The sequence below is a fragment of the Nilaparvata lugens genome, chromosome X (assembly GCF_014356525.2).
Source record: "Nilaparvata lugens isolate BPH chromosome X, ASM1435652v1, whole genome shotgun sequence".
Classification (NCBI taxonomy): domain Eukaryota; kingdom Metazoa; phylum Arthropoda; class Insecta; order Hemiptera; family Delphacidae; genus Nilaparvata; species Nilaparvata lugens.
The window spans coordinates 47,843,342-47,869,150 of record NC_052518.1 but is presented as its reverse complement, the minus strand read 5'-3'; the positions used below and the strand labels follow the sequence as shown (position 1 = coordinate 47,869,150).

At 33.8% G+C, this 25,809-nt stretch overlaps 1 protein-coding gene across 14 annotated transcripts in view; it reads left to right on the top strand.

Annotated features, from left to right (window-relative positions):
- The window catches only part of LOC111054728 (probable nuclear hormone receptor HR3), a 269,988-nt gene that overhangs the window by 239,782 nt on the left and 4,397 nt on the right, over positions 1–25,809 (top strand). For all 14 annotated transcript variants that reach the window (XM_039441259.1, XM_039441255.1, XM_039441263.1 and 11 more), the window contains one exon: positions 11,264–11,374. In XM_039441259.1, coding sequence (XP_039297193.1) covers positions 11,264–11,369 — 106 coding nt within the window. In that variant the 3' untranslated portion in view covers positions 11,370–11,374. The remainder of the gene's footprint in view (positions 1–11,263; positions 11,375–25,809) is intronic.

Genomic DNA, 25,809 nt, shown 5'->3' with positions numbered 1-25,809 from the left:
ATTGCTACTTATTTGAAAGAATATGTATATGAAGCTGAAGCTCATTTCAATCTCAAAGTTGCTAAAATCAGGTGTGATAATGGTGGGGAATGTGTATCTAATTGCTTGAAAAATTGGTGTAAATCACGGGGAATTGTGCTAGATTATACTATACCCTATTCACCCCAACTGAATGGAACTGCTGAACGAATGAACAGAACATTAATGGAAAAAGCAAGAGCATTAATTTTTGATTCAAATTTACCCAAAAGTATGTGGGGAGAGGCTGTATTAACATCTGCCTATCTTATAAATCGTAGTCCAACTGTTAGTATTGATACAACACCTGCTGAAAAATGGTATGGTAGAAAACCGGATTTGAGTAAATTAAACATATTTGGTTCTAAAATACATTCAAAAGTATTAGGTCCACTTAAAAAACTTGACAGCCGTAGCAAAGAGGCAATTTTTGTAGGATATGCCCCAAATGGTTATAGATTATGGGATCCAGTAAAAAGAAAGATTTTTATCTCGAGAGATGTTTTGTTTAATGGAAAAGAAGAAATGTTCTATTCAAATGAAACTGTAAAAGACCAAAATGAAATGCTTGTAAAATGTAGACAAAATAGAAATGATTTAGAAAATCAGAGAGAACAAGAAAATGTACAAGAAGCAGAGATGATGAATGAAAGAGAACAAGAAGCAGAGATGATGAATGGAAGAGAACAAGAAGTAGAGATGATGAATGAAAGAGAACAAGAAGCAGAGATGGTGAATGAGGATCAATTAGAAGAAGTGAATCAACATTATAGTTTGAGACCAAGAAATAATATAAGACTACCTGCTAGATACAATGATGGACAAGTAATGTTAACATTTATGGAGTGCATGGAGAGTGAGAACAGAGAAAAATGGAAGGAAGCAATAAATAAAGAGAAAGTATCTTTGGAAAAGAATAATACTTGGAGTATTGTTGATGAAAAAGAAACTACAGGAAAGGAAATTTTAACAAGTAGGTGGGTATTCAAAGTAAAAGATAATGGGATATACAAGGCTAGGTTAGTTGTTAGAGGATGTCACCAGAAAGAAGGTTCAATCGATTTTAAAGATACTTTTAGTCCTGTTGTAGACAATGCATCATTAAGAATTTTGTTTTCAATTTCAGCACAGGATAATTTGAAAATCCAAACATTTGATGTAAAAACTGCTTTTTTGTATGGGGAATTAGATGATGAAATTTTTATGAGAATTCCAGGAGGATTTGGTGATGAAGAAGGAAAGGTATGTAGATTGAAGAAAGCCCTTTATGGATTAAAACAAGCCCCTTCTCAATGGAATAAAAAAACTAACATCTTTTCTGAAGCAAGAAGGTTTACATCAACTAAAATCTGATCAATGCATTTTCAAAGACAGTTCAAATGAACTTTATTTAGCCATACATGTAGATGATGGAATTTTGATGAGCAAGGATGAAACTAAAATGAATAATCTATTGGAAAAATTAATGAAAAATTTTGAAATTACAGTAAATGAGAATCCAGCTAGTTATTTAGGTTTGGAAATAAGACAAAACAAAGAAGGCATTTTTGTAACACAGACAAGCTATTCTAAGAAAGTTCTTGAAAATTTTAGTATGACTGGCAGTAAATATCAAAATACACACATAGTAAAAAATGACCAAATTGAAAAGCTTAGAATAGATTTTCCCTATAGAGAGGCGGTAGGTAGTTTGCTATACTTAACTAACAAAACAAGACCTGACATGTCTTTTGCAGTCAACTATGAAAGCCGGTACTTAGATAACCCTAGTGCTAAAGATGTACAAAATGTTAAGAGAACCCTAAGATATCTAAATGGATCAAAAGATATTGGTTTATTTTTTCCCAGTTGTAAGTCGAATGTATTGAAAGTTGAAGCATATTGTGATTGAGATTATGCTGGTGATCTAAATGATAGAAAAATCACAAGTGGGTATGTTATATTGTTGGGAGGAGCACCAATTATTTGGAGCTCTAGAAAGCAACCAATTATTGCCTTATCCACAGCAGAAGCTGAGTATATTTCTGCTGCAGAGTGTTGTAAAGAATTAAAATATATTGAAGACTATTCTTTCAGAATTGACTAACAAAACTATAAATACAGTACTTAATGTGGACAATCAAAGTGCTATCAAGCTAATTAAATCAGGTCAAATGAACAGGAAAAGTAAACACATTGATGTCAGGTACCATTTTGTAAGCGAACAATTTCATAATGGCATGTTTGAAATAAAATATTGTTGTTCAGAAAAACAGCTAGCCGACATATTTACTAAACCATTATTGAGTAACAAATTTTCGAAGTTTAAAGATATGTTAGTGACTATGTAAAACAAGTAATACAAGTGATGACTTTCTAACAATTAATTCTGATTAAAATCTTTATTATCATTTAAGAAATAACAATTTAGATGTAAACTGATTTTTTGTTAAAACATTTTGACATTAAGGAGGAGTGTTGGAATATAATAATTCATGTAAAACTATATTTTGTATTATTTCTATTGTAATGTCAAAATTATTTATGTGTTTGAACAACTATGGTGGCAGCACTGTCATGGTGATTAAAAACGCAGGCGGTATGTAAAATCGGTTTCTTTGTGAGTTTCCCTCGTCAACTCTTTATTCTTTAAAAGTAAAACTAAAACTTTATCAATTTCAACACTATAAATGTATCTTCATAGGGAATAAAAGATACTTTCTTTATTCTAATATTCCTTGGTAGCTCACTAGAAGATTTATAAATGCTATTCTAGCTCACAGGCTCATAAGTTTGGCGACCACTGGCCTAGAGGAACCACTTTTATTTGCCTAATAATTTTGTCTGGAGCTATTTTCATGTATTGGTATGGAGTGTTGGATTATAAGAAGAATTTACCCTAATCAAAAAATTAATAGTAAACTATTAACAAACATAACATATACCTAATTGTTCACGAATTCAATGTACCTAGAGCTATAAGAAAATTGTGTGATCAATCTTTAAATCAAACATAGCCTCCAATAAATATGAATTATAAATAAAATAAACTAAACCTGACTGTTCATATGTATAGCTTATATAAACCATTTTCTATTTATATCTTGAAAATTATAATTAAAAAATAAAAATAAAAATAAACCAACAACAAACATAACCATAGGCTATATAAACCATTTTCTATTCACATCTTGGAAAATTATCATTTAAAAATGAAAATAAACTGACAACAAACATAACCTATGCCTAACTGGTCAAAATTCAATATTTGAATTCATTTGCCTGAATATGTCTAATAATTTTGTCTGGAGCTACTTCTATATTGATAAAATTTTAATCATTTTCTCTATTGATAATCAATTTCATCAACTAATCATCAACTAACTGAAAAAAGTACTTCAATTTCCATGAATTTATCAATAGAATTATATAAATCTAAAGTGTAGGTCATATCTAAATTCACAAAGAGTTCGATTCTTGTTGGCAAGGGAGATCTTATTCAACGCAGAAATCATTGTTATTTTACTAAAAGATAGGATAAAATGAATAGTTTCCCTTTCAGGGAAACAGCATTGATAAAACTGTAGACGTTTAGCAGTCTCAAAAAACTGTTCTAGCTGAAAAATTTATAATCTATGCCACGTGTAGGCTTATACATTGCATCAGGAAACGAAGTTCAAAACTATGATTTTCCTAAACATATGTTTTTGAGATAATTTATTTGATGCAGCTGTTTCACATTCACCATTATAAATTATACAGTTTGTGAAAATAAAAATATTCATTGATTACCAAAACAATACTATTATTATATTAATGATAATAATTAATTCTTAGAACAATACTTTTATTATATCAATAATAATAATATTATTAAACATATTTATCAATTATCAGAACAATATTATTGAGGTTGAGTGGAATCAGGTAGAAAGCAATAATAGAACAGATGTTCTTTTTTGAATTCCTATCATATTATTTTGTTATTTCCAATGATTACAACATATGTTAGAAAATCACATGTCAATCAATAAATTATCTCATTTCCATATGGCACTCACCTTACCATGTTCATAACCTTACTTAATAGGATCCTTTTTCATCCTTTGAAACCCTTACAGGCAAAATATCTCAAAATCCGTTCTTAGTGCGCGTCTAGCATGTTTGAAGAATATTTGTGCAAAGTTTTAAGTCTGTAGGACAATTAGTTTGAGCTGTAGTGCGATTTTACATCAAAATTTTCGAAAAATGCCCTCTCCTGGACCCTCTTGTGCTCCTGATCGAAATTTTCCTGCATAGATCTAATTTTTTTTCGTAGCTGAACAAAAAAAATTTCTTATGACTTTGCTGTGAAATGAGCGGTTAAAAAGTACAAAATTTTGGGGGGGGCTCAGCTCCCTCAGGGGGGCAAATTTCTGAAAATCCTTTCTTAGTGGATTTTTTCAGGCTACCATAAACAATCGTGCAAAATTTCAAGTTTTTAGGCTCAGTAGTTTGGGCTGTGGTGTGATTTCAGTCTGTCGGGGCTTAGCCTTTCATAAGTATTGCAATATAAAACATTTTATAACAGATATTTAATGGAGTTAAAATCTCATTTTTATAAAAGATTCGATAATCTTTCACTTTTTGAATAAAAATTCAGTAGACTACAATAAACATACTAAAACTTATTAAGAGTATAAATTATTTAATGAAATGTTGAATGTTTTCCATATTTGAGGAATCTTTTGAAAAAAATGTCTCAATACTGACCAAAAAATAGGACAAATGAGGACAACTCAAACAGATTAATATACATGTGTGCTGGCAATAGAGCTGGCCACTGACAGTGAATAATAATAATAATAATAATAATAATAATAATAATAACTGCGGGCTACATCCATCGACATAATGCTGCTCTACAAGTGCTGTATTACCATCTTAGACACTCATATGGTATTGACAAAACACCAGTGCTGCCTTATGCCCCAGGGGAGATTGAGTCTGTTGTGGATGATGAAAGGTGCCGAATTTATAGGAATAACTCATTCTCCACCACCAGGCTTTCAAGAGCCACAAAACCTGATGTTGTCCTCCTTGACATTGCTTCAAAGACAATGTAGGTCATTCAGTTTTTAGCACCAGCTGAGGACAACATGGCAAAGATGACAACATCTGACAACTGAAAGAGCAGTGGAAGCTAACAGACCAAACATCGTCCAAACAGATCAAACATGAAGAGACTTTTATAATAATTGATGTGACAGTGCCCCTTGTTGAGAATCTAATCATGAAAAGAAAATACCAGCTCCTGTCAGTTGAACTGAGAGACATGTATAAATTCAGAAAAGTATAGTAATTATTCCTCAAGTTGGGTCTGCCAATGGATTGATCACAAATGAATGGAGAGAAGCAATGCAGAATTTATACGCCGTTTATATGTTTGTGACATCAATAAGACGTCCAGATTTGTGGCTTGAATTCCAAGAAAACCGTATTGATTTAAAACACGAGAATTTAAATATAGTCAACTCCAATATTCATCTTGAAGCCTGAGTTTTTATTTTCCTTCTAGATTTTTCACTATCATTGTTCAAAATTTGATAATTTTTAGCAGATGATGCCCTTTTGAAATACCACGTGCTCGGGATGTTTTATCTGTAGAACAGCTATTTTGAGGTTGTTTTCGATATACAAAAAATATATAATTGAGCGTTTCCGTGGTCTAGAGGTTAAAACCAGACGTGTTCTACACAAAGAGCCCGAGCTCGATTTTTGACTGTCAACTCGTTCAATTCTCAGGCGGCAAGCTTCTATGCAGAAGAGTTGAAGAAGCTGGTGTAGCGGTACGAAAAATGCTTAGAAGTGAACGCGATCATGTAAAGGAGTGAAGGAAGTTTGTACCTTAAGGAATATGACGGTGAAATTAGTTTCTTACAAGTATATTTTTCTGTGGCAAAACGGCCCGGCCCTTACTTTATGAACATGCCTCGTATTAACTTCATTTAGAGCCACATAGAAACCTTAGAAAGCAATAAAAAATCTTGAAAATAAAATTATAGCAATGACTTGATGTGCAAGCTGGTACATAAATTAAATTGAATACAACATGTGTCATATCAATAAGTATTATAAAAAGTTTAGATCCTGGTGAAAAAAATACAATCTTTAAGTTGTAAGTTTAAAATTGTTATTGTTATGAATGCTTTTTAAGGAACAGCATAGTTGGGCGTAAGATGGTGATTTATGTCCCTCGTCCCTCGTCACTCGTCCCTCCCCATACTTCCATCCCATATTCCATCTTTGAATTTTCTTGAACGCATAATCTCAATAATTTCAGATAACATACTGAAAGTAACATATAAAATATTGCTTATTTTTCAAATATGAAACATGTCTCTTCCAATCCATTCAAATGTGAGTTTATATTAATAACTCTAGGTTGCAGTCGAGACACCGAGCCGAACGGTCGTGCTTATCAGAGCTCTCGTTCATGATGGATTTGGCAGTTTATCGTGCGCGTATTGGCTTGTTTCGTCAACTTAAATTTCGTTTATTGAATTCAAATGTGAAAGTAAATATCATGTAAAGTGTATTGTGTTGGTTAATTGTTTCTGTGTTACTTGTGATCGGAGGTGTCGAACTTAACCCTGGCCCAGGCGATTCAAAGGTAACCTTAGAGGACATATGGTCGAAACTAAACGATTTCACTGACATAAAAAATGATATTAGTTCAATTAAACAATCAGTGGCTCAATTTTCAACGGCAATCGATGATATCACTAAAGATGTTTCTAGTTTAAAGGACAAAATAACGTTTTTAGAACATGAAAATAGTGTGATTCGTAATAAAATGGACGATTTGGAGGGTTACTCTAGGAGGTCGAATCTAATATTTTATAACAATGAAGAGCGTAATAATAATAATGATAATAGAAGATCTACGGCCGGTATCAATCAATTGATTGTGAATCTAATAACTACGGTTATGAAAGTTAATTTAATCCATGAGGATATTGAGAGAGCTCATAGACTTGGTAGATATGTAGGGAAAAATAGACCAACAATAGTGCGTTTTAATAATTTCAAGAAGAAAATGGAAGTTCTACGAGCTTCTAAAGCTTTAAAGGGTACAAACATTGGAATATCTGAGGACTATACTAAGCAAATTAGGAGTGTTAGGGAAAAACTGAAAGACTTTTTCAATCAGGCTAGAAGACGGGGACTCAAAACGTTTATGAAATATGATCACTTGGTTATTAATGGAAGAAACTACTTCCTTGAAGATCTTGAAAAAATGCGAAGCGATGGGCGTTGGATTGATCTCATTGGTCAGGAGCCAAGTCAGGAAAATGGCCGTGAAAATTGCCAGGAGGACGCAAATATTAGTGGAAATCGTGAACATCGCGACGCCGAGAGACCAACTACCAGTTCTCACACTAGTCAGGAGATGCAGACTTCCAGCCCGGGTTTCCAGCATCAACAACCCGTCGACGAGCCGGGTGTGGGGACGGCGGCTGACGCGACGCGGCTGACGGCACGTCCACGCGAGGCGCGGCGTGGCAATTCTGGTCTACAGAGCTGGCTGAGAGGTGACCGAACCCAGGCCAGAAGCATGCCAAGAAACCAGCAGGCTGAATTCATATAGCAGCAGGAGTGTGATCGTTCACGTGTGTCGCAGCCACCAGCAGGTTGTATAGATAACTTCAGATTGTTACATTGGAACTGTCACGGTATTTCAAACTTATATAGACTTGATGCACAACAATTAGAGTTTATAAACAATTTTAGTGTTGTAGGGTTAACTGAGACCTGGGTTTGTGAGAAAATTAACGATATGGACTTGTTTAAAGACTACAACTTAATTGAAAAGCAAGCTGTAAAAACCAGTTCATATGGTAGAGGCAGAGGAGGTTTACTTGTACTGATAAAGAAGGATTTAAATTATGAAATAATAGAGTTGAATGAGGCATTTGTTTTTGTTAGAATAAGTATTGCTCATCATAACATTTTAGTTGGTATAGTATATCTCAGTTCAAGTAATTTTGTTAGTGATTTAGAAAAATTGAATGATTTTCTTATGAGGAGAAAGGTATTATCATATTCTAACCCGGTTTTGATAGCAGGAGACTTCAATTCGAGAATAGGTCAACTCAATCAATGTTTGGATGAAGCTCTAATTAGTTATACGGATTTGTCTTATGATAGGATTTCAGAAAATAAAGTTGTAACGTCTGAAGGAAAAAGACTTATAAGTTTGATGGAGAATAATTCATTCCATGTGATTAATGGTAGAAGTAGAAGTGACACCCCAGGCAATTTCACTTTTGTTGGCCCGAATGGAAATAGTACAATAGATTTAATTTGGGTAAATAATAACTTTATTGATATTGTTTCGGATTTCAAAGTAGTTGAAGAAATTTTAACATCCGATCACTTGCCTATAGTATTGGAAACTAAACTCTAACTAAAAAGAATTAATAGTAGAGCGAATTGTTATCGCAATGTAGATAGATTAGAAATTAAGCTACGTTGGTCAGATGATAGGGTGGAAATGTACCAAGCGTCGATGCAAAACTCCGATAAACTGTTTATCATCACTGAATACAGTGATACTGAATCATGCTATAATAATTTGATAAGCGCAATAAAAGAAACCGTTAGTAGATTAGGTTTATGTATAAGTCCTAAGAATAATTTTATTTTTAAGAATAAACCATGGTTCGATTTAGAATGCAATAAACTAAAAAGGTGTCTAAGAAAAGCATACAGAGATGTAAAAAAACATAATTTTGTGGACGAGTATTCAAATATCTACTTTACAAGAAAAAGAGAATATAAAAACTTATTGCAGGCTAAAAAAGAAACCTATTTCCAAAAACTTAGAGAAAGACTTGGTAATTTAAAAAGCTCTTATGAGTTTTGGAGTGCAGTGAGGCAATTCAAAGGAAGGAAAAGTACATCCAATGATATCAATTTAAATATTTGGTTCGACTTTTTAAAAGATAAATATAGAGAATTAAATATAGCTGTAGCACCAGAATTACAAGACGCTACTCATCCTTATTTAGATAAACCGATCATGCTGGAAGAATTGAAACTCGCATTTAAAAAAATGAAAAATAAGAAGGCTCCTCGTCCCGATGATGTAAGCAATGAGTTTTATAAATCCCTACCTCTTCAATGGAAATATTATATTCTAGCTCTTTTCAATCTGGTGTTGAGTGGAAAAAATTTACCGCAGGAATGGTCCCGGTTGGAGATGTTTTTCTTATTGAAAAAAGGAGATCCGCTGGATCCAAATAATTATAGAAGTATAGCACTTCTTAACACTATTGTTAAATTATTCACGGGAATTTTGGAAACTCGAATTTCAGCTTGGGTAGAGAGTTGTTCATTACTACCGGAGGGTCAAAGTGGGTTTCGAAGAGGGCGTAGTTGCATGGACAATGTATTTGTTCTTAACACGCTCATATACAATAGTGTAGAATTTAAACATAAAATATTGTATGCAATTTATGTAGATTTCCAAGCCGCTTTTGACTCAGTCCCACATAATCAACTCTGGCATAAATTAGGAACGTTAGGTGTTAGTGGTAAACTGATAAGAGTTCTGCACCAGCTTTATGTGAATGCGAGATTGGATATAGGTAGTCAGAGGGGATTGATAGCCATAGAGAGGGGAGTTTTGCAGGGGGACACAATCTCTCCTTTTTGTTGTTCTCTCTATACATATCAGATATGGACTCTTATTTCAGAGGAAAGGGTTTTCGCGGTACCAGAATAAATGAACATAATGATATATTAATGTTGCTCTACGCAGACGACATAGTTATTCTGGCTGACAGCGTTCCTGATGTGAGAAATAAACTAAGTTGTCTATCTGAATATTGCAATGAGCTAGGATTGAAGGTTAATACAGATAAGACTAAAATTGTTCCATTTCATAGAGGCAGGTTAAGAGGAAATTTGAATTTCAGTTATCAAGGGGAAAAAATAGAAGTTACTAATAAATATAAATATTTGGGAGTAGAATTTAGTAGTTCAGGTCGGTTTGTAAATTTTTGTAAATTAGTTCTGAGTAAGGCAAAGAGTGTGATCGCTTGTGTCATGGGAGTTCTGGGTAAAGCTAAGTCTGAGTCTTGGGACAGTAAAATGAAATTGTATGAGGCTACGGTGCTGCCCGCTGTCCTATACGGCTCTGAAATCTGGGCTCTAGGATATCTGGATTTGATAGAGAAGGCACAGTTACAGTTTTTTAAGAGACTTCTAATATTGAATAAGTACACACCTAGCTTTGCTTTAAGACTTGAAACTGGGAGGTTGAGGTTGTCACATATAATATTTTTCGTCAAGCATTGAATTTTTATATCAACGTTTTGAAAATGCCATCTCATAGATATCCAAAAATGTTTATGAATAAACTGTTAGACTTAAGCACTAACGATAATAGAATAAATGAGAATAGAAACAACTGGATTAATCTAATGAAAGAACAAATGTCTCTTGCTGACTTAAGATACTTTTTAAATGTAGATTTCACTATATTGGAGAAAGAAAGTGACTACCTATATTATTAGGAAACATGCAAGAGCTTTGTATATGGCAGATATAAGTAAAGCAATAGAGTCCAGATCTTTTCCTGGTTACATAGTTTTAAATCCAAATTTCATTTTAGGGGAGCAGCTAGGATGTATCATGTCATTTTCTAGAGTCAGATGCATAACACAATTGCGGATGGCAACGCAGATGAGTATGTGTTTGTTTATGGATGGAAGTGGCACCTTTTTTGATTGTACTATCTTATGCTCTCTATGTAATTTTCAAGAGGAGGAGAGTCTGTTTCACTTTCTTATTAGATGTCCCATGTACAATGATATCCGGCGACGTTATCTGGCCAAATACTCTGTTAACATTGTTCAGGACGAAGATAAAGTTTTGATTCTCTTGTCGAATCTAAACAGAGATAAAATAAATGATATCTATTTTTATACCAATGAAGCTATTCGGATAAGACGAACAATATTTCAACTGGATGATATGGTGTAGCTTGTACTTGAATCCACATTATTGATTGCTTGTTATTTTTCGAATTTAATATGTTTTATTGCAACCTCTAATATTAGCGTTATTGTTTATTTCTATGTTATTTTTTTCATTTATTTTTGCAACTCATTTGTGTAACATTATGTTGAACAAATTAAATGATTTATTTATTTATTTTATTAATAACTCTATGATTTTATTGAAAGGTTAGTCATACTGGTATCTGTTTACTTTGCAGGGAGCTGAGTGTGCTACACATGGAGGCTTTGGCTAAATTCAAGAGATCAACACCTCATCTCGAATTCCCTGCTCTCCACAAGGAACTGTTTTCAGTGGACAGCTGAGCAACGTGAGTATACTGAAGAAAACATCAAAGTAAATTAAACTGCCAGTGCCAAGCGAAGCTTGTTCTGTTCAAATTATTGCGGTCACCTTATTCAACTTTCTACCGAACAACTCCAAGTAGTAATGTTTTAGTTTCGTCTACAAGCCGCGGGATCTAGCACCATCTTAAATCCTCTCTTATTCTACATTTCATGAAAAATTGTAACTCTTTAACAAATATTAGATCTGTGATAAGTTGATGTTGGTCTTCAAGTAAAAATAATTAAAAAAATGATACAATGTATTATAGAAATGGCCTATCAAGATTCAGCTAAGTATGAACAACAAGAAAGATAAGTTCGCACAAACTGGAATAATTTCTATGTTTATAACAGAAAACTTATCAAGATAAAATGAGCACTGGGAACAGACACTGGAAAATAGAACAACATTATAAAAATTCTATAGCAGGAAACTGGCAATATTATTATTCCAATATTCAATTTATTCAATTTATTATTATTAAAAACACACAAAACAAGACAAAACAAAATTACAAAGAATTATGAAACAAATAAAACACAATAAAATGTTACAAATATAAAAAACCATGGGCTTTGTGGTTGGGTGTGTTTTGGAGAAGAGAAAAAAAGAGAGGAAGATACCTAGCCAACTATGGTTGCCCATGTAATAGGCCGGCAAAGAAGAGAAGTAATGAGGGAAAAAGGTAAGGGTGAAATGGGGGGAAGGAAGAAAACAGAGGAATAGGTACTCAAAATAAAGGTAAGCGAGTCCACTGAAAAATGAAAAAACAATGCTGGAGCAGAAATCTCGAGTCATATATCTAAATGGAAGAAGAAATTACTGTATGTCCAGTTTATTATATCCAGTTTAATTTTTCCGCTGATCTTATTGTCCATGAGAAAGTGATTTGGAATGAGGTTTATTATTTTAGTACCTATGTAAATTAACTGCCTCCTTATACATTCAATATTAGTGTTATAGTTTACATATTTGTTAGCAGTGGCCCTTAGATTATAATAATTAAGTGTAGAGTTTATTGTGAGAGGAAAATCGGATCTATATTTTATTAAGTACTCAATTACGGTTTTTATGTATAATTAACGTATAGTCATGACCTCAAAATCACTAAAAACCATATCCGTTGGATAGAGCCTGGGTTTGCTTAATATAGTTTTAATTATCAGTTTTTGTGCTACAAATAATTCAGCAATATGACAGTTGAAACAGCCTCCCCAAACAACTATGCCATACTGCAGAATTGACTTGACTAGAGCATGATACATCATTTTCAGGTGGTTCTTATTAAGAATTCTGTTAACTTGGTATAATTTAAAAGATAAATATCCAATTTTTCTACATATGTATTTAATATGAACATCCCATTTAAGGTTTTCATCAATTATGATTCCCAAGTTCTTAGTATTATTGACTTTTTTAATGGTGGGACAATCACAATTACCAAGTTTAAATTGCACTGAGAATGGAGTCTCAAATCTTGATTCTCGTTGGGCTGCCCTACTCTATTTGCAGAGAAAGTTATGTAATTCGTTTTTTCAATATTTAAACTTAAGGTATTCTTATCTAACCACTTCTTAATTAAAAGCATATTATTTTCAGCTATGGTATGAACTTCATTCCATGAATTACCGTGAAAAATAGCTGCAGTATCATCAGCAAAGGATATCACAGTTGAGTTTAGAAGTCTTAAATTTAAAAAGTCATTTACATAGAGTATGAAAAGGATGGGAGAAAGTACAGTACCTTGAGGGAGACCATAAGAAGTTAAGTTAGTTACAGCTAGATTGATCATTTATGGTTAGGGACTGGGTTCTATTACTCAGATAGCTTTTGAACAATTTAAGCGAGACTCCTCTGAAACCATAGGACTCCAGTTTATTGAACAAATTATTATGAGGTATTGTATCAAAAGCTTTGCGTATATCCAGGAAGACCGCAATAGTTTTCTTATTGGAGTTTATTTTATCAGATAAAGTATTGACGAATTTTATTAGAGCGTCAGATGTACTTTTACCATTTTGGAAACCGAATTGGTTCTTGTTGATTATTTTGTTAAGATTCAAGAAAGAAACAACTCTTGACTTTATTAGTTTCTCCATTATTTTAGCAAGGTTGCTGATAAGACTAATCGGTCTATAATTACAGGGCTACTATAATTAGTCGGGCCACCTTGTTTGAATAGAGGTATTATTTTGGCTGATTTGAGGTGCTCGGGAAAATATCCCTCCTCAAAGCATCTATTAAAAATGAAAGCGAAAGGTTGAGATATAAAATTGGCTATTTTCTTCAGTGTAATATTACCTAGACTATCAATACCAGGACTGCAGTTGTTCTTTAGATTTTTAATAGTTGCCTCAACCTCAACTGGGCACGTTGGTCTCATAAAAAACGTGTTATCGATCTGTATTGCAGGAAATCGATCACCAGTATTATCAGGGATATTGATAGTTTGAGCTTGTAATTTACCCACATTTGTGAAATAATTGTTGAGGGAGTGAGCATCAAGTTCAGTACTCTTGTCCTTGATACTGTCCTCACCTATAACTTAGTTTATGCACTTCCACAACTTCATGCTGTTGTTATTACAATTTTCAATTTTCCCTTTATAGTAGACTTCCTTTGCATGATTTATGATTTTATTCAAACCATTACGATAAACTTTATAATCATTCTTTAAGATATTGTTATTAGGATCTCTTCTGAGTCTAGAATGCATTTTGTCCCGCGTGGTTATTGATCTTATGATGCCTTCAGATATCCAGGGCTTCAGGGGACGAAGTCTGTTAGCTATCTCTTTTACCTTCCTGCATTGATTGATGAGACTGGTCAAACGATCGACAAATTTATCCATAATAGTGTCAATGCTTCCATTCACGGTATAGATTTCTTCCCAATCTTCATTCCTTATGCGTTCCAATAGTGCATGATAGTTGGTTCTAGTTAATGTGTTTATCAATACGTTTCTATTATCCTTATTGATAGGAACCTTCACCAAGTTCAGTACAACCGCGTAGTGGTCAGTTATGGTTGTCCTAAATATAGCTCCTTTAATGGACATAGAATGGTTGTCTGAATTTTTATAAAAAATGTGGTCAATGCAAGAATTTGTTGTGGTTGTTACTCTGGTATCACCAGTTATGTAAGACTTATGTAAGACTTACTATTGAAAATATGCAGATAATCTTGAACAGGAACACTAGTTGAATGTGTATTATTATATTCATGTCTCCCGCCACACATACATTTATTCCATTAGGAATTTTACTGATTTCATTACTCAGACTATTAAGAAAATTATCAATATTTTGATTACTTGGTGATCTATAAACCCCAATCACCTTCACAATAAAATCATCAATTCTTAAGTCAGCACTAACTACATTGGCATCAGTAATATCGAGTGAAACTTCATTGAATCTTATACAATCTTTTATGTACATGCATAATCCATCACATTTATTCTGTTTAGTGTACTTATTTATTGCCGTATATCCAGGAATGTTGAAAATGAACGGCATATCTGCAGTCAACCAGGTCTCCGTTAATATTATAATGTGAATATCAGTTTTCAATTCATTGAGGCAGCAAATAAACTGATCGAAATTAGCATTCAAACTACGCATATTCATAGACATAATATTGAAACACTCAGAATCTTTATTTCTGTCCTCGTGAAAGTGAGAGTTCAAATAATCGTCGATTACATCTGTTTCATTTTCTGTTTCTAAAATATTCAGAACTTCTTCAGTTTCACTCATAACTTATATCATCAGGTCCACTTCTCTTTTCCTTGTTCCATTTAACAAGCCCCTCACTATCTATGAATTTAAGTTTCTTAATTAGTTTGTCCACAGCATCATCTACTAGACTGGTTGTTAAATACCTGAAAGTTTCAGTGTGTCTAGACAAAGCGACAATCGCATGGGGCATGCTGTTATAGATTTCATTCTCCTTGTAATTAATTCTGATTAGAATAGTCTAACATTTTTATGAGTTAGCCCTTGTGCTTCATGGATTGTGTGAAGTGCAACATCCTCTCTCCACTTTATAGTATCACCCACCATAAGTTTTTCCTCTTGGGTGAATGTTAACATCAAAGTGTCGGGTTGTATCAGATGGTATTCCCCATTTCTGTAAGTAGGCAGAATTGAGATAGCTCTTTCATTAAGCGTCGTAATATTTTCATAGACAGTGGAAAGGACAAAACAAACATCGATAGGACATCTACGAGTTACCGTTTGCTTTGTAAAAGGTTCGCAGAATTCTGAAATTTTATGCCATCTTGTGGCATAATTACTTCTCTCAATATAGGGTATTTGGTTTGCGTCACCAACTACAATTATTTCTGAGGCCTTACTCAAGTTAGCAATAAAACCGATGTAACCCGCATGCATAAGTAGAGCTTCATCAATAAAAACTCTATCGTATGTTTTATTCTGATTATGATTTATTATATATGAGCCAACTGTCCTGTAATCAAGCTTAAGACGATTACAATGTTTTCGACCATACCTTTCAATGACAGTTTCACGGATTGCTTTAATACCTGCCCGTGTTTGAGTGAGTACTAGATCCTTGCCAGGCTCATGATGCGAGACTATAAAGTAAGATTTACCACAGCCGGGAACACCGTCATACCACTTTATTTTAGGAAGTTTACACTCATGAAGAGTTATTCTATTTATAGTTTTTATTAATTCGCTATTCAGCATAAGTGTAGTATTACGTGTGACTGAAACATATCGTTCTTAAGTAGAGAATTTTAAAGTATCCTCTTGAAATTCTACGTAACTTCCACCCTGCTCCAAGCAATATCCCATTCGGTAATTAGAGTTTATATTGAATAGGAATCTTTTCAAATTATTATCATAGATGCTCATATTGTTATTCAGGACGCTTATTAGTTCATCACCTGATATTAATATGTTTCTATGTGTGATCCTAAGAAGAATATTTTTATATATTTTAGCATTTTCGTTATCAGTGTTTTGAAGTAGGGTCCGTAATTCAATCATATGCTTCATGAATGCTTCACGTTTATTATTACCTTTAAAGAATCCTACAGGGTACTCAACTCCCGGACTATCAGATAGCTTAGGTATATTAAGAAAATTAATTTCACAATAACCTCGATAATAAAAAATAAACTCCAAATCTCCAGCTCCTATGACTGTACTCAAAAGTTCAGTGGCAGGAATATCAAAATAAGTTTCACCAAGATTGTTAAAAGAATCAATTCCTATAATCAGAGGGTAATTGAATTTACTCCAATCATTTATTCTATTCAAAAGATCAATAAGTACCCCATTTTCACCATCATTTAATATGAAAATAGGAATGTTTTTATCAGAAAACAAAACTCTTATACAATTAGAATCTCGTAACACATTCAGGTAATTCCATTCTTCAAGAGAGAAATATTTTTTATTTCTAAACAGAGAGAGAGTCCTTTGGATGTTTTAATATTATTTCCTATTTTTGTAAAAGATATCATAACATCAACCCTCTCACCAAAATTATAAACCAGACTTATCTTACTTTTATCAGTATTAGTTGTTACGTACAAACTATCAATTTTGTTAAGGATGGAATTTAAAGTCATCATTTTGTGTTGGGTTGATTGCTTGATTTTACTATCACTATTATTTTTATTTATCCTCAGTATATTGAATATTTTTCTTTCAGATTCCATAATCAGTTCTATCAATTATTTGTTGTAACGCTTTTTGATAGAAAGGGCAATCTCTGTCACCTACTTTGTGATCGAAAGCTTTTTTATCATTGCGGCCATTTTAGACATGAGGGCTTTTTGTCTCTATTAGGGCACTCTTTAACATCATGTCCTGTAGTGGAACAGTGAGCACAGGTGTTTTGTGCTTGAGTGCAATGCTTACTGATATGTCCAATTTTTTGGCACTTGAAGCAACGAGAGACAGCAACATAGTCTCCAACTCGGCACACCCTCCAATCAATACCAATCCGCGATTTGTTAATAAATTCTTTTCTTAATTCACCAGTGCACTCCACTACCCAGTGTTTCTGTTTTTCGGTCCTATTTTAAAAATCGGCCTAAAGTTTTTTAAGAAATTTTCCCATGTTCTTCTTTATTGTTTCTCGAATTTTTCCGCTTTGTTCCTTTTCCGTTCCATTTATTTTTGCTGGCTTCAGGATGATCACATTCTCCTTGGGCGACAGCTTCTTGGTCCGGGGCGGACCAATCTTCACTGATCATTAACCATATAAATATATATATAAAATTTGATAGATAATAATATAAATAATGATGAAATAGAAGATCTAATAGCATTGACAACAGTATGTGTAGATCAAAATTATTTCAAATTCAATGAGAAAAATTACAAACAAAAGGAAGGTTTGGCAATGGGATCTCCTTTATCAGGTTATTTGTCTAACATATACATGAACAATTTAGAAAAATCTAAAATAATGAATGATAATAATCCTCTAAAGAAAAATATTATTTATTGGCACAGATATGTTGATGATATAATATGTCTGTATAATAATGAAGATAAAACACATGAAGATTTTGAATTATATTTAAATTCAATATCACCTTCTATAAAATTTACGATGGAAGCTCAAGAACATGAAATAATTTTCTTGATTTAACGATTAGTATGAAAGATAACAAACATGATTTTAGCATTTATAGAAAACCCACACATACAGATTGTATAATTCCTAGATATATATATATATAATATATATATATATATATATATGTAAAAGAATTAACCGGGTACATCCGTTTGTTTTGACTTACTTGAGTCTGACGTTTCGTCGCCATCGCAGACGACATCTTCTGAGGGTGGCGTCGAGATCCACACTCAGAAGATGTCGTCTGCGATGGCGACGAAACGTCAGACTCAAGTAAGTCAAAACAAACGGATGTACCCGGTTAATTCTTTTACATATAATATATCCATCCGCGAAACACTCAAATGTAATATATATATATATATATATATATATATCGATCACAGTTTGGTCGAATACTTTTTGAAGTTATTCATGAATTTTCTGTATTATCATAATTGAAAAATTATTTTACAAAACACTTTAATGCCATAGGTACCTTATGAGTTTTGTTGATTCCGATTATTTCTCATTCCTAATCACTTACCCTATAGAAATAAACAATACTCGCGCTTTGCGCTCGGTAGGGGGCTTCGCCCCCTGCACCCCCAGTAGGGTGGGATAGCAGCCTCCGCGCTTCGCGCTCCGGCTGGGAGGCGGGCTTCGCCCACCCAATCGTCTTTTATGACTGTATAGTGTTGGGTAGCAGCCTCCGCGCTTCGTGCTCAGGCTGGGAGGCGGGCTTCGCCCGCCCAATCGTCTTTTATGACTGTATAGTGTTGGGTAGCAGCCTCCGCGCTTCGCGCTCAGGCTGGGAGGCGAGCTTCGCCCGCCCAATCGTCTTTTCAAATTCAAATTCATTTTTTATTGAGCCAAAAAGAACATACAGGCCAAGTCGAAACATAAAAATAGACAGAATAACAATGTAAAATAAAAAATTTAAGCATATAACAATGGTAAGAATACATTTATAATACAACAGCAGAGTTCAAGTGTCATCATTCAGAAATTCATCTACACTATAGTAAGCCCTATTTACTAAGTATGCATAGAGTTCTCTTTTAAAATGTATTGATGGGGCATATAAACATTTTGGTAACTTTTTAAACAGTCTCAAACCAATTACACTAGGACTTTTGTCAGAGAATCTCAATCTGTGGTGATTAACAAATGGGTCCCCATTGCCACGAGTAGAATAACCATGAACATCACAATTCTTTTTCAATGATTTAATCTCATTAGCAATGTATAATACTACTCTGTAAATGTAAATACATGGAAAAGTGAGTGATTGTAGTTCTTTGAATGCATTCCTGCACGATTGATTGTAATCCAGGTTTGCCAAGTACCTCACTGCACGTTTTTGTAAAATGAATAATTTCTGACAGTTTAAACCAGACGTACTCCCCCAAAGTTCTACGCCATATACCAGGTGAGTGTAAATGAGAGAGAAGTACACACACCTAGCAATATCTCTATTCACAAATCTTACCATATACCGTAATACAAAGAGACCCCTGCTAATCTTACCAGCTACTTTATCAGCATGCTCATTCCATGACAATCTTTCGTCTACAGTCAAACCAAGTAAATTTACTGCATTAGCATTTTTAATAGCATTATCCCCTATCATGACTACAGGCTCGAAAGAAAATATTCTCCTTAAATGAAATTGTATAGCAAGGCTCTTGTCGGGATTAACGGAGAGAGCACATTCACTATGAAACTGCACAATCTCATTTGAACAGAAATTGGCTTTCAGCTCCGGCTGCTCAATACTATTTCCATGGAGTAACAGAGTTGTGTCGTCAGCATACAATGTAATATCACAGTCATTTGAAACAGACGACGGTAGATCATTTATATACAAAACAAACAAAACAAAACAAATTTTATGACTGTATAGTGTTGGGTAGCAGCCTCCGCGCTTCGCGCTCCAACTGGGAGGCGGGCTGCGCCCGCCCAATCGCCTTTTATGACTATATAGGGTTGGATAGCAGCCTCTGCGCTTCGCGCTCAAGCTGGGATGCGGGCTTCGCCCGAAACATTGTCTTTTACGACTGTATAGTGTTGTGTGGCAGCCTCCGCGCTTCGCGCTCCGGCTGGGAGGCGGGCGTCGCCCGCGCGATTGCCTTTTACGACTGTACGAGGGAGGGCAGGTTAGTTAGGTTGGGGGTGTTGGGGGTAGGTTAGGTAGAGTAAGCTAGGTAGTAAATATTAGGTAGAGTGGTCGTCCACAATGAACCAGAATGGTTTGCTAAAAACCGTAGAATAGGAGAAATCGCTCTGGGTCTTCACATTGTTGATTCTTGGACAGAGAAACTTTTAGCTTTTTTACAAAAAGTATTATTATTTTTGGTTGTAGAAACAAAACTCAAACTTCTATGGACTCAGTGAGTCTAGTAGATTCTTCTTCTTCTTCTTCTTCTTCTTCTTCTTCTTCTTCTTCTTCTTCTTCTTCTTCTTCTTCTTCAATATAATAGATCACAGCTGCTGCTCAGTAAACAACTTGGAATGATGCCAGGAAAGGCGTGACACGTTACAAAGATCTCTCTCTCTCTCTCACACAGTTTCAGATGAAAACTCAATTTACTGGGTCGCCATTTGAATTTGGTTGGAAATTAACTAAGGTTTACACTTGAATTGGCGAGCTGAACAAAAAGCTTCTTATAATTTTTTTGTGGGAAACAAATTTAAATGTGTCCCAAATATTTGGGGCTGGCCAGGGGTGCTGGGGGAAAAAAAATAAAAGTTCTGGAGGTTTTCCCGTAGCCTCCAGTGTAGTATGCAACAGATTTGGTGTTCAGTTTTCACAGTGAACTCATAGTTTTGGCTGAGAATTTTTGGTATTTGGGAAAACTTCAAATTTTCGATGAAAACTTAAATTCCCGGGTCACCATTTGAATTTGATCGGAATCGAGCTATGGACATAGGCTTATCTCCGGGAGCTTAACAAAAAAGCTTCTATGGAATTTTCTGTGCGAGGCTTATTTAAATGTGTCGAAAAAATTTGGGGGGCTCTAGGGGTGCCAGGGGGTGGAATTTTGGTGATTTGGAGGTTTTCCCATAGCCTCCAGTGTGTTCTCTAACTGATTTCGAGGTTGGTTCTCCGATAAAATTAGCCGTATTGGCTGAGAATTTTTCGTAATTTTTTGTATTTTGCAGCTTTAATATAATAAGAAGCTTTAATATAATAAGATTTGAAGATTTATTGAAGATACTGTATTGAGGGTATAAGCGACTGGTTGTCAACCCTATTGGTGTAGTTTTTGGGGACAATTTGGAGATTGTAGGGATTCCGGAAACGAAAAACGAAAACGTGTACACTTTGCTTGAATCCGTTGCCAAAGCAATTGACACTCCATTCATAAGGGACCATATTTCGATTGCTCATAGGGTTCCCTCTGCTAAAAACAAAACAAATGTAATAGTGCGCTTTACTTCCAGATCGGCTAAAATGAATTGGAAAAGTGCGGCAAAGGCAAAAGGACACCTGAAAACTAGCGACCTGAACTGCAATCTCCCACCTAGTAACATCTTCCTAAATGATCATCTCACTGCTTACAATAAATTTCTATTAAATAAAGCTAAAGATCTGAAAAAGAACAATAAATTGGCATACGTATGGGTTAAAGACACGAAGATTCTAATTCGAAAACAGCAAGACTCTCCAGTGAAACGAATTTCGAGTGAAGATGACCTTAAACCATTCGAATAGGATAAACATAGTTTTCAAGTAACTGTCTCCAACAGAGGTTTCAAGTGAATTGCTGAAAATGTGACGATATGTGTGAACGAGATAACTGAACGCTGTATTTCTTTCATAAACTCTACCCTTCTCACTTTTATGAACACTTCTAGTTTCTATTTTTATCTTCTATTTTTTCTCTATCTAAACTAATCTCTCTGACCTCTTTTCCTTCGTACCTTTCATCTATGGTATTGGTAAACAACTTTGATAATGAATTATTACAGGAGTCTTACGAAACTCTTGAGATTGATAATGTTTTCGATTTTAATCCTCATAACTACATCGATGAATTAAATATAAATCTTTTCAATTTTTGTCATATGAACATCAGAAGCATGAATAAGAATTTTGATGAATTTTCTTATATTATACAAAATTGTATAACTGAATTTGACATTATCGTCCTTGGTGAAACCTGGAGTGATGAAAACAACTTTAATTACAATCTTAATGATTATTCTGTTCATAGCGCACCTGGCAAACTTAATAAATGTGACGGTATCTGTGTCTTTAGTAGGAATATGCATAAAATCAATCTTATAAACTTTGAAATACTTGAAGCTAACTCTTCAATACTCGATATGTCCTTACTGAATTATAATATTGAATTAACCATAGTAGCTATTTACAGATCACCTTCTTCGGATTTAAATATTTTTATCAATAGTTTAAATGAATGTATTGATTACCTGAATGGGATTAAAAAACAAAACATAATTATAACTGGTGATTTAAACATAGATTTAAACCGTAACTCAAACGTTGTCAATGAATACTTCAACTTACTTTCATCTAACGGCTTTAAATCATACATAAATAAACCTACACGAGTAGTTAATGGCTCACAATCTTGCTTAGATCATATTTTCTACAGAAATTCTTCAAATTATATTAATAATTCTATTGGCGCAATAATTAAAACAAGTATAACTGATCATTTCATAATCTGTTTGAGTTTGGGTATAGAAGAGACTGTGAAGAAACCATAATTGACAATGAGGAATTATAAAGAATCGATTAATTTCAGAGAAATAGCTACAAATTTGAATAATTACAACTGGTCTGATGTAGATTCCCTAATTGATTCGGATGTTGATGATGCCGTGGATCTCTTTGTTAATAAACTAACAACTGAAATAAAGAAAGTTACTTACATCAAAGCTTTATCACACAAAATGAAACCTCTTAAACCCTGGATTACAACTGGTCTTATTACTTCCATGAGAAATCGTGACCGCATGCATCAATTACTAAAAAAACAACCTTTCAATATAATTCTCAAAACCCAATATATTAATTATAGAAACACTTTAAATAACATGATTAAGCAATGCAAGTATGACTACTACAATAACAAATTAAATCAGTGTAGAGGAAATTCTAAAAAAACATGGGAATGCATAAATGATTCATTGAATACCAAACGTAAAACAGGTATGCCTAACATAGATTCTGAAATTCTGGACCATCATTTTGCTCATATAGGACAATTGTATGCAGATGAATTGATAAATAATAGCCCTGTCAGCGACAGACAACATACCCATATTGACTCTACAGTTCCTTCATATAATTCCTTCTTTCTATCCAATACAGATGAAAATGAAATATTCCACACCCTAAATTCCTTAAAAGCTAGTTCTTCTCCCGGTATGGACACCCTAACTTCTACTTGTCTCAAAAAAATTTCTTCATTTATCACTGAACCTTTGAAAAAAATAATTAATAAATGCTTTCAAATTGGCTATTTTCCAAAACAATTCAAAGTAGCTAAAATCGTTCCTATTCATAAATCAGGTGATCCAACTAATCCTACCAATTACCGACCAATTAGTTTACTTAATAATCTAGCGAAAGTTGTAGATAAATTATTAAAAAATAGATTAGTGAGTTATTTGGACAAATTCAAAATTATTAATGTCAATCAGTATGGTTTTCAATCTGGAAAATCAACAGAAGATGCCATATCCAAACTTTTGGAATTGGTAACAGATAACTTCAATAACAAAAATAAAACGCCATCAACTTTTCTAGACCTGGCCAAAGCCTTTGATACTATCTCTCAGTCCAGGCTCTTGAAAAAAATGGAACATCTAGGAATTAGGGGGTTGCCGCTAAGATTATTCCATTCCTACCTGTCTGATAGGTTTTAAATACTCACGATTAATAATAAAACTAGTATTAAGAAGCTCTCCGAGTATGGTCTTCCACAGGGAACAGTTCTGTCTCCTATACTGTTTCAAATTTACATAAATGATCTACTTAAATTAAAAATAAGAAATTGTAACATCATATCATTTGCAGATGACACCGCTTTGGTTTTCACAGATCGCACATGGGAGAACATGAAAATCACAGCTGAGAATGGTTTGAGGGTGGTACATTCTTGGCTGGATGAACATCTTCTAACTCTAAACACAGATAAAAGCGTTTTCATTACTTTCTCCCCAAACCCATCAACTCAACCACAGTCACTCAATACCATCAAAATCCATTTACTAAATTGCAACAGTGAAAACCTATGTTCTTGTCCGAAAATAAATAAAAAAGATAATGTTAAATATTTAGGTGTAACAATTGATCCCTATCTAAGATGGAACACCCATATAGATAACATGTGTAAAAAACTAAGATTTCTTATTTACAAATTTTATCAAATCAAACAACTGACCAATGTAAACATAACAAAGCTGATATACTACTCATATGCACAATCGGTATTACAATACGGTATTCGGGCTTGGGGAGGTGCTTTGAATGCTCATTTTAACAAACTTTTTATTATTCAAAAGCACCTAATTAAAACTATCCTAGGTAAACCTCGTCTGTATCCAACTAAATATTTGTTCAATGAGTTTAAGGTATTAACAGTCCGTCAACTTTATATCAAAAACCTAATAATTTCCATTAAAAATAATAGACATCTTTCTCTTTTCCGTGATACAAATCTCAATTTGCGTCCTTCCAGAAAGAGATTTGGAAACATAAGAATGGATCTCAATGTTTGCAGAAGACAATACTTTTACATAGCAAATAAAATTGATTAACAACATTCCAGATTACCTCATTGAACATATCAATGGTAGATCCGATAAATTGTTCAAAAGAAGATCTATTGAATGGATAATAACCACTAGAATAGAGGATAAAATTTTTGATTAAATCATATTATCTTTCTCTATCAAGGTATGTTTTGCTGGAACTCTTACATCTCTTTCTTTTTCTTTCTCTTTCCCTTTCTCCTTCTTCTCACTTCTTCATCTCTTTTCATTTAATATTATGATATTGAATTTCTTATTATTTTTTGTTAATGTAATATTGGCAACTCACACTTGCGCACAGGATTTTCCTTGCAGGTGATTGGTTTCTTGTATTTTTGCTGTTCAAGTGAAATTTTTGAATGTATTGGTTTTGGAAGAAACAATAAAGTTTTTGAATTTGAATTTGAAAAAAGTTTGAAATAATAGTCACTTCTGCATTAAATATAGCATCAATATAGTACAATAACGCTGGAATGGCGTCTGCTTGAGACTAATCATGCTGACAGACTGCTTAGAGCTACAAAATGACTTGCCTGAGGTTCTTTACTCACCTGGTTTTCATTGACTATTATTTAATCCCATTTTAGTAGTCAACATCTGGTGTAGTTGGAGCGTGTATTGGTTGGAACGTGGTAGCTTTAGTAGTAAGCTTTCCGTCGACAGTTTAACTTTCCTTTCCACCCAACATCGCAGTTATTAATGTTAACACAATTCAGTCCTGGGTATAGTACTTGGAGGAGACTCGTAGTACAACAAGAACAGATGTTTCTTGAAAATTCATTAGAAAGCCATAAAATGTGCAGAGGGTGAGAGCAGCAGTCCATCGATCTCAGGAACTTTCTGCTCGACAAAATTATGTTGCATTGAGGCAAAAGTTCACAAATCGCCTTCAACCATGCATTAATACTCACAGTTGCCATCTTTAGGATATTCTTTTGCAAACCTTATTAATATAATTTGGTATATTAGATCGATTTAGAAAACAAAAACATTATTTCTTATGTTCACTGTACATAATACTTGTAC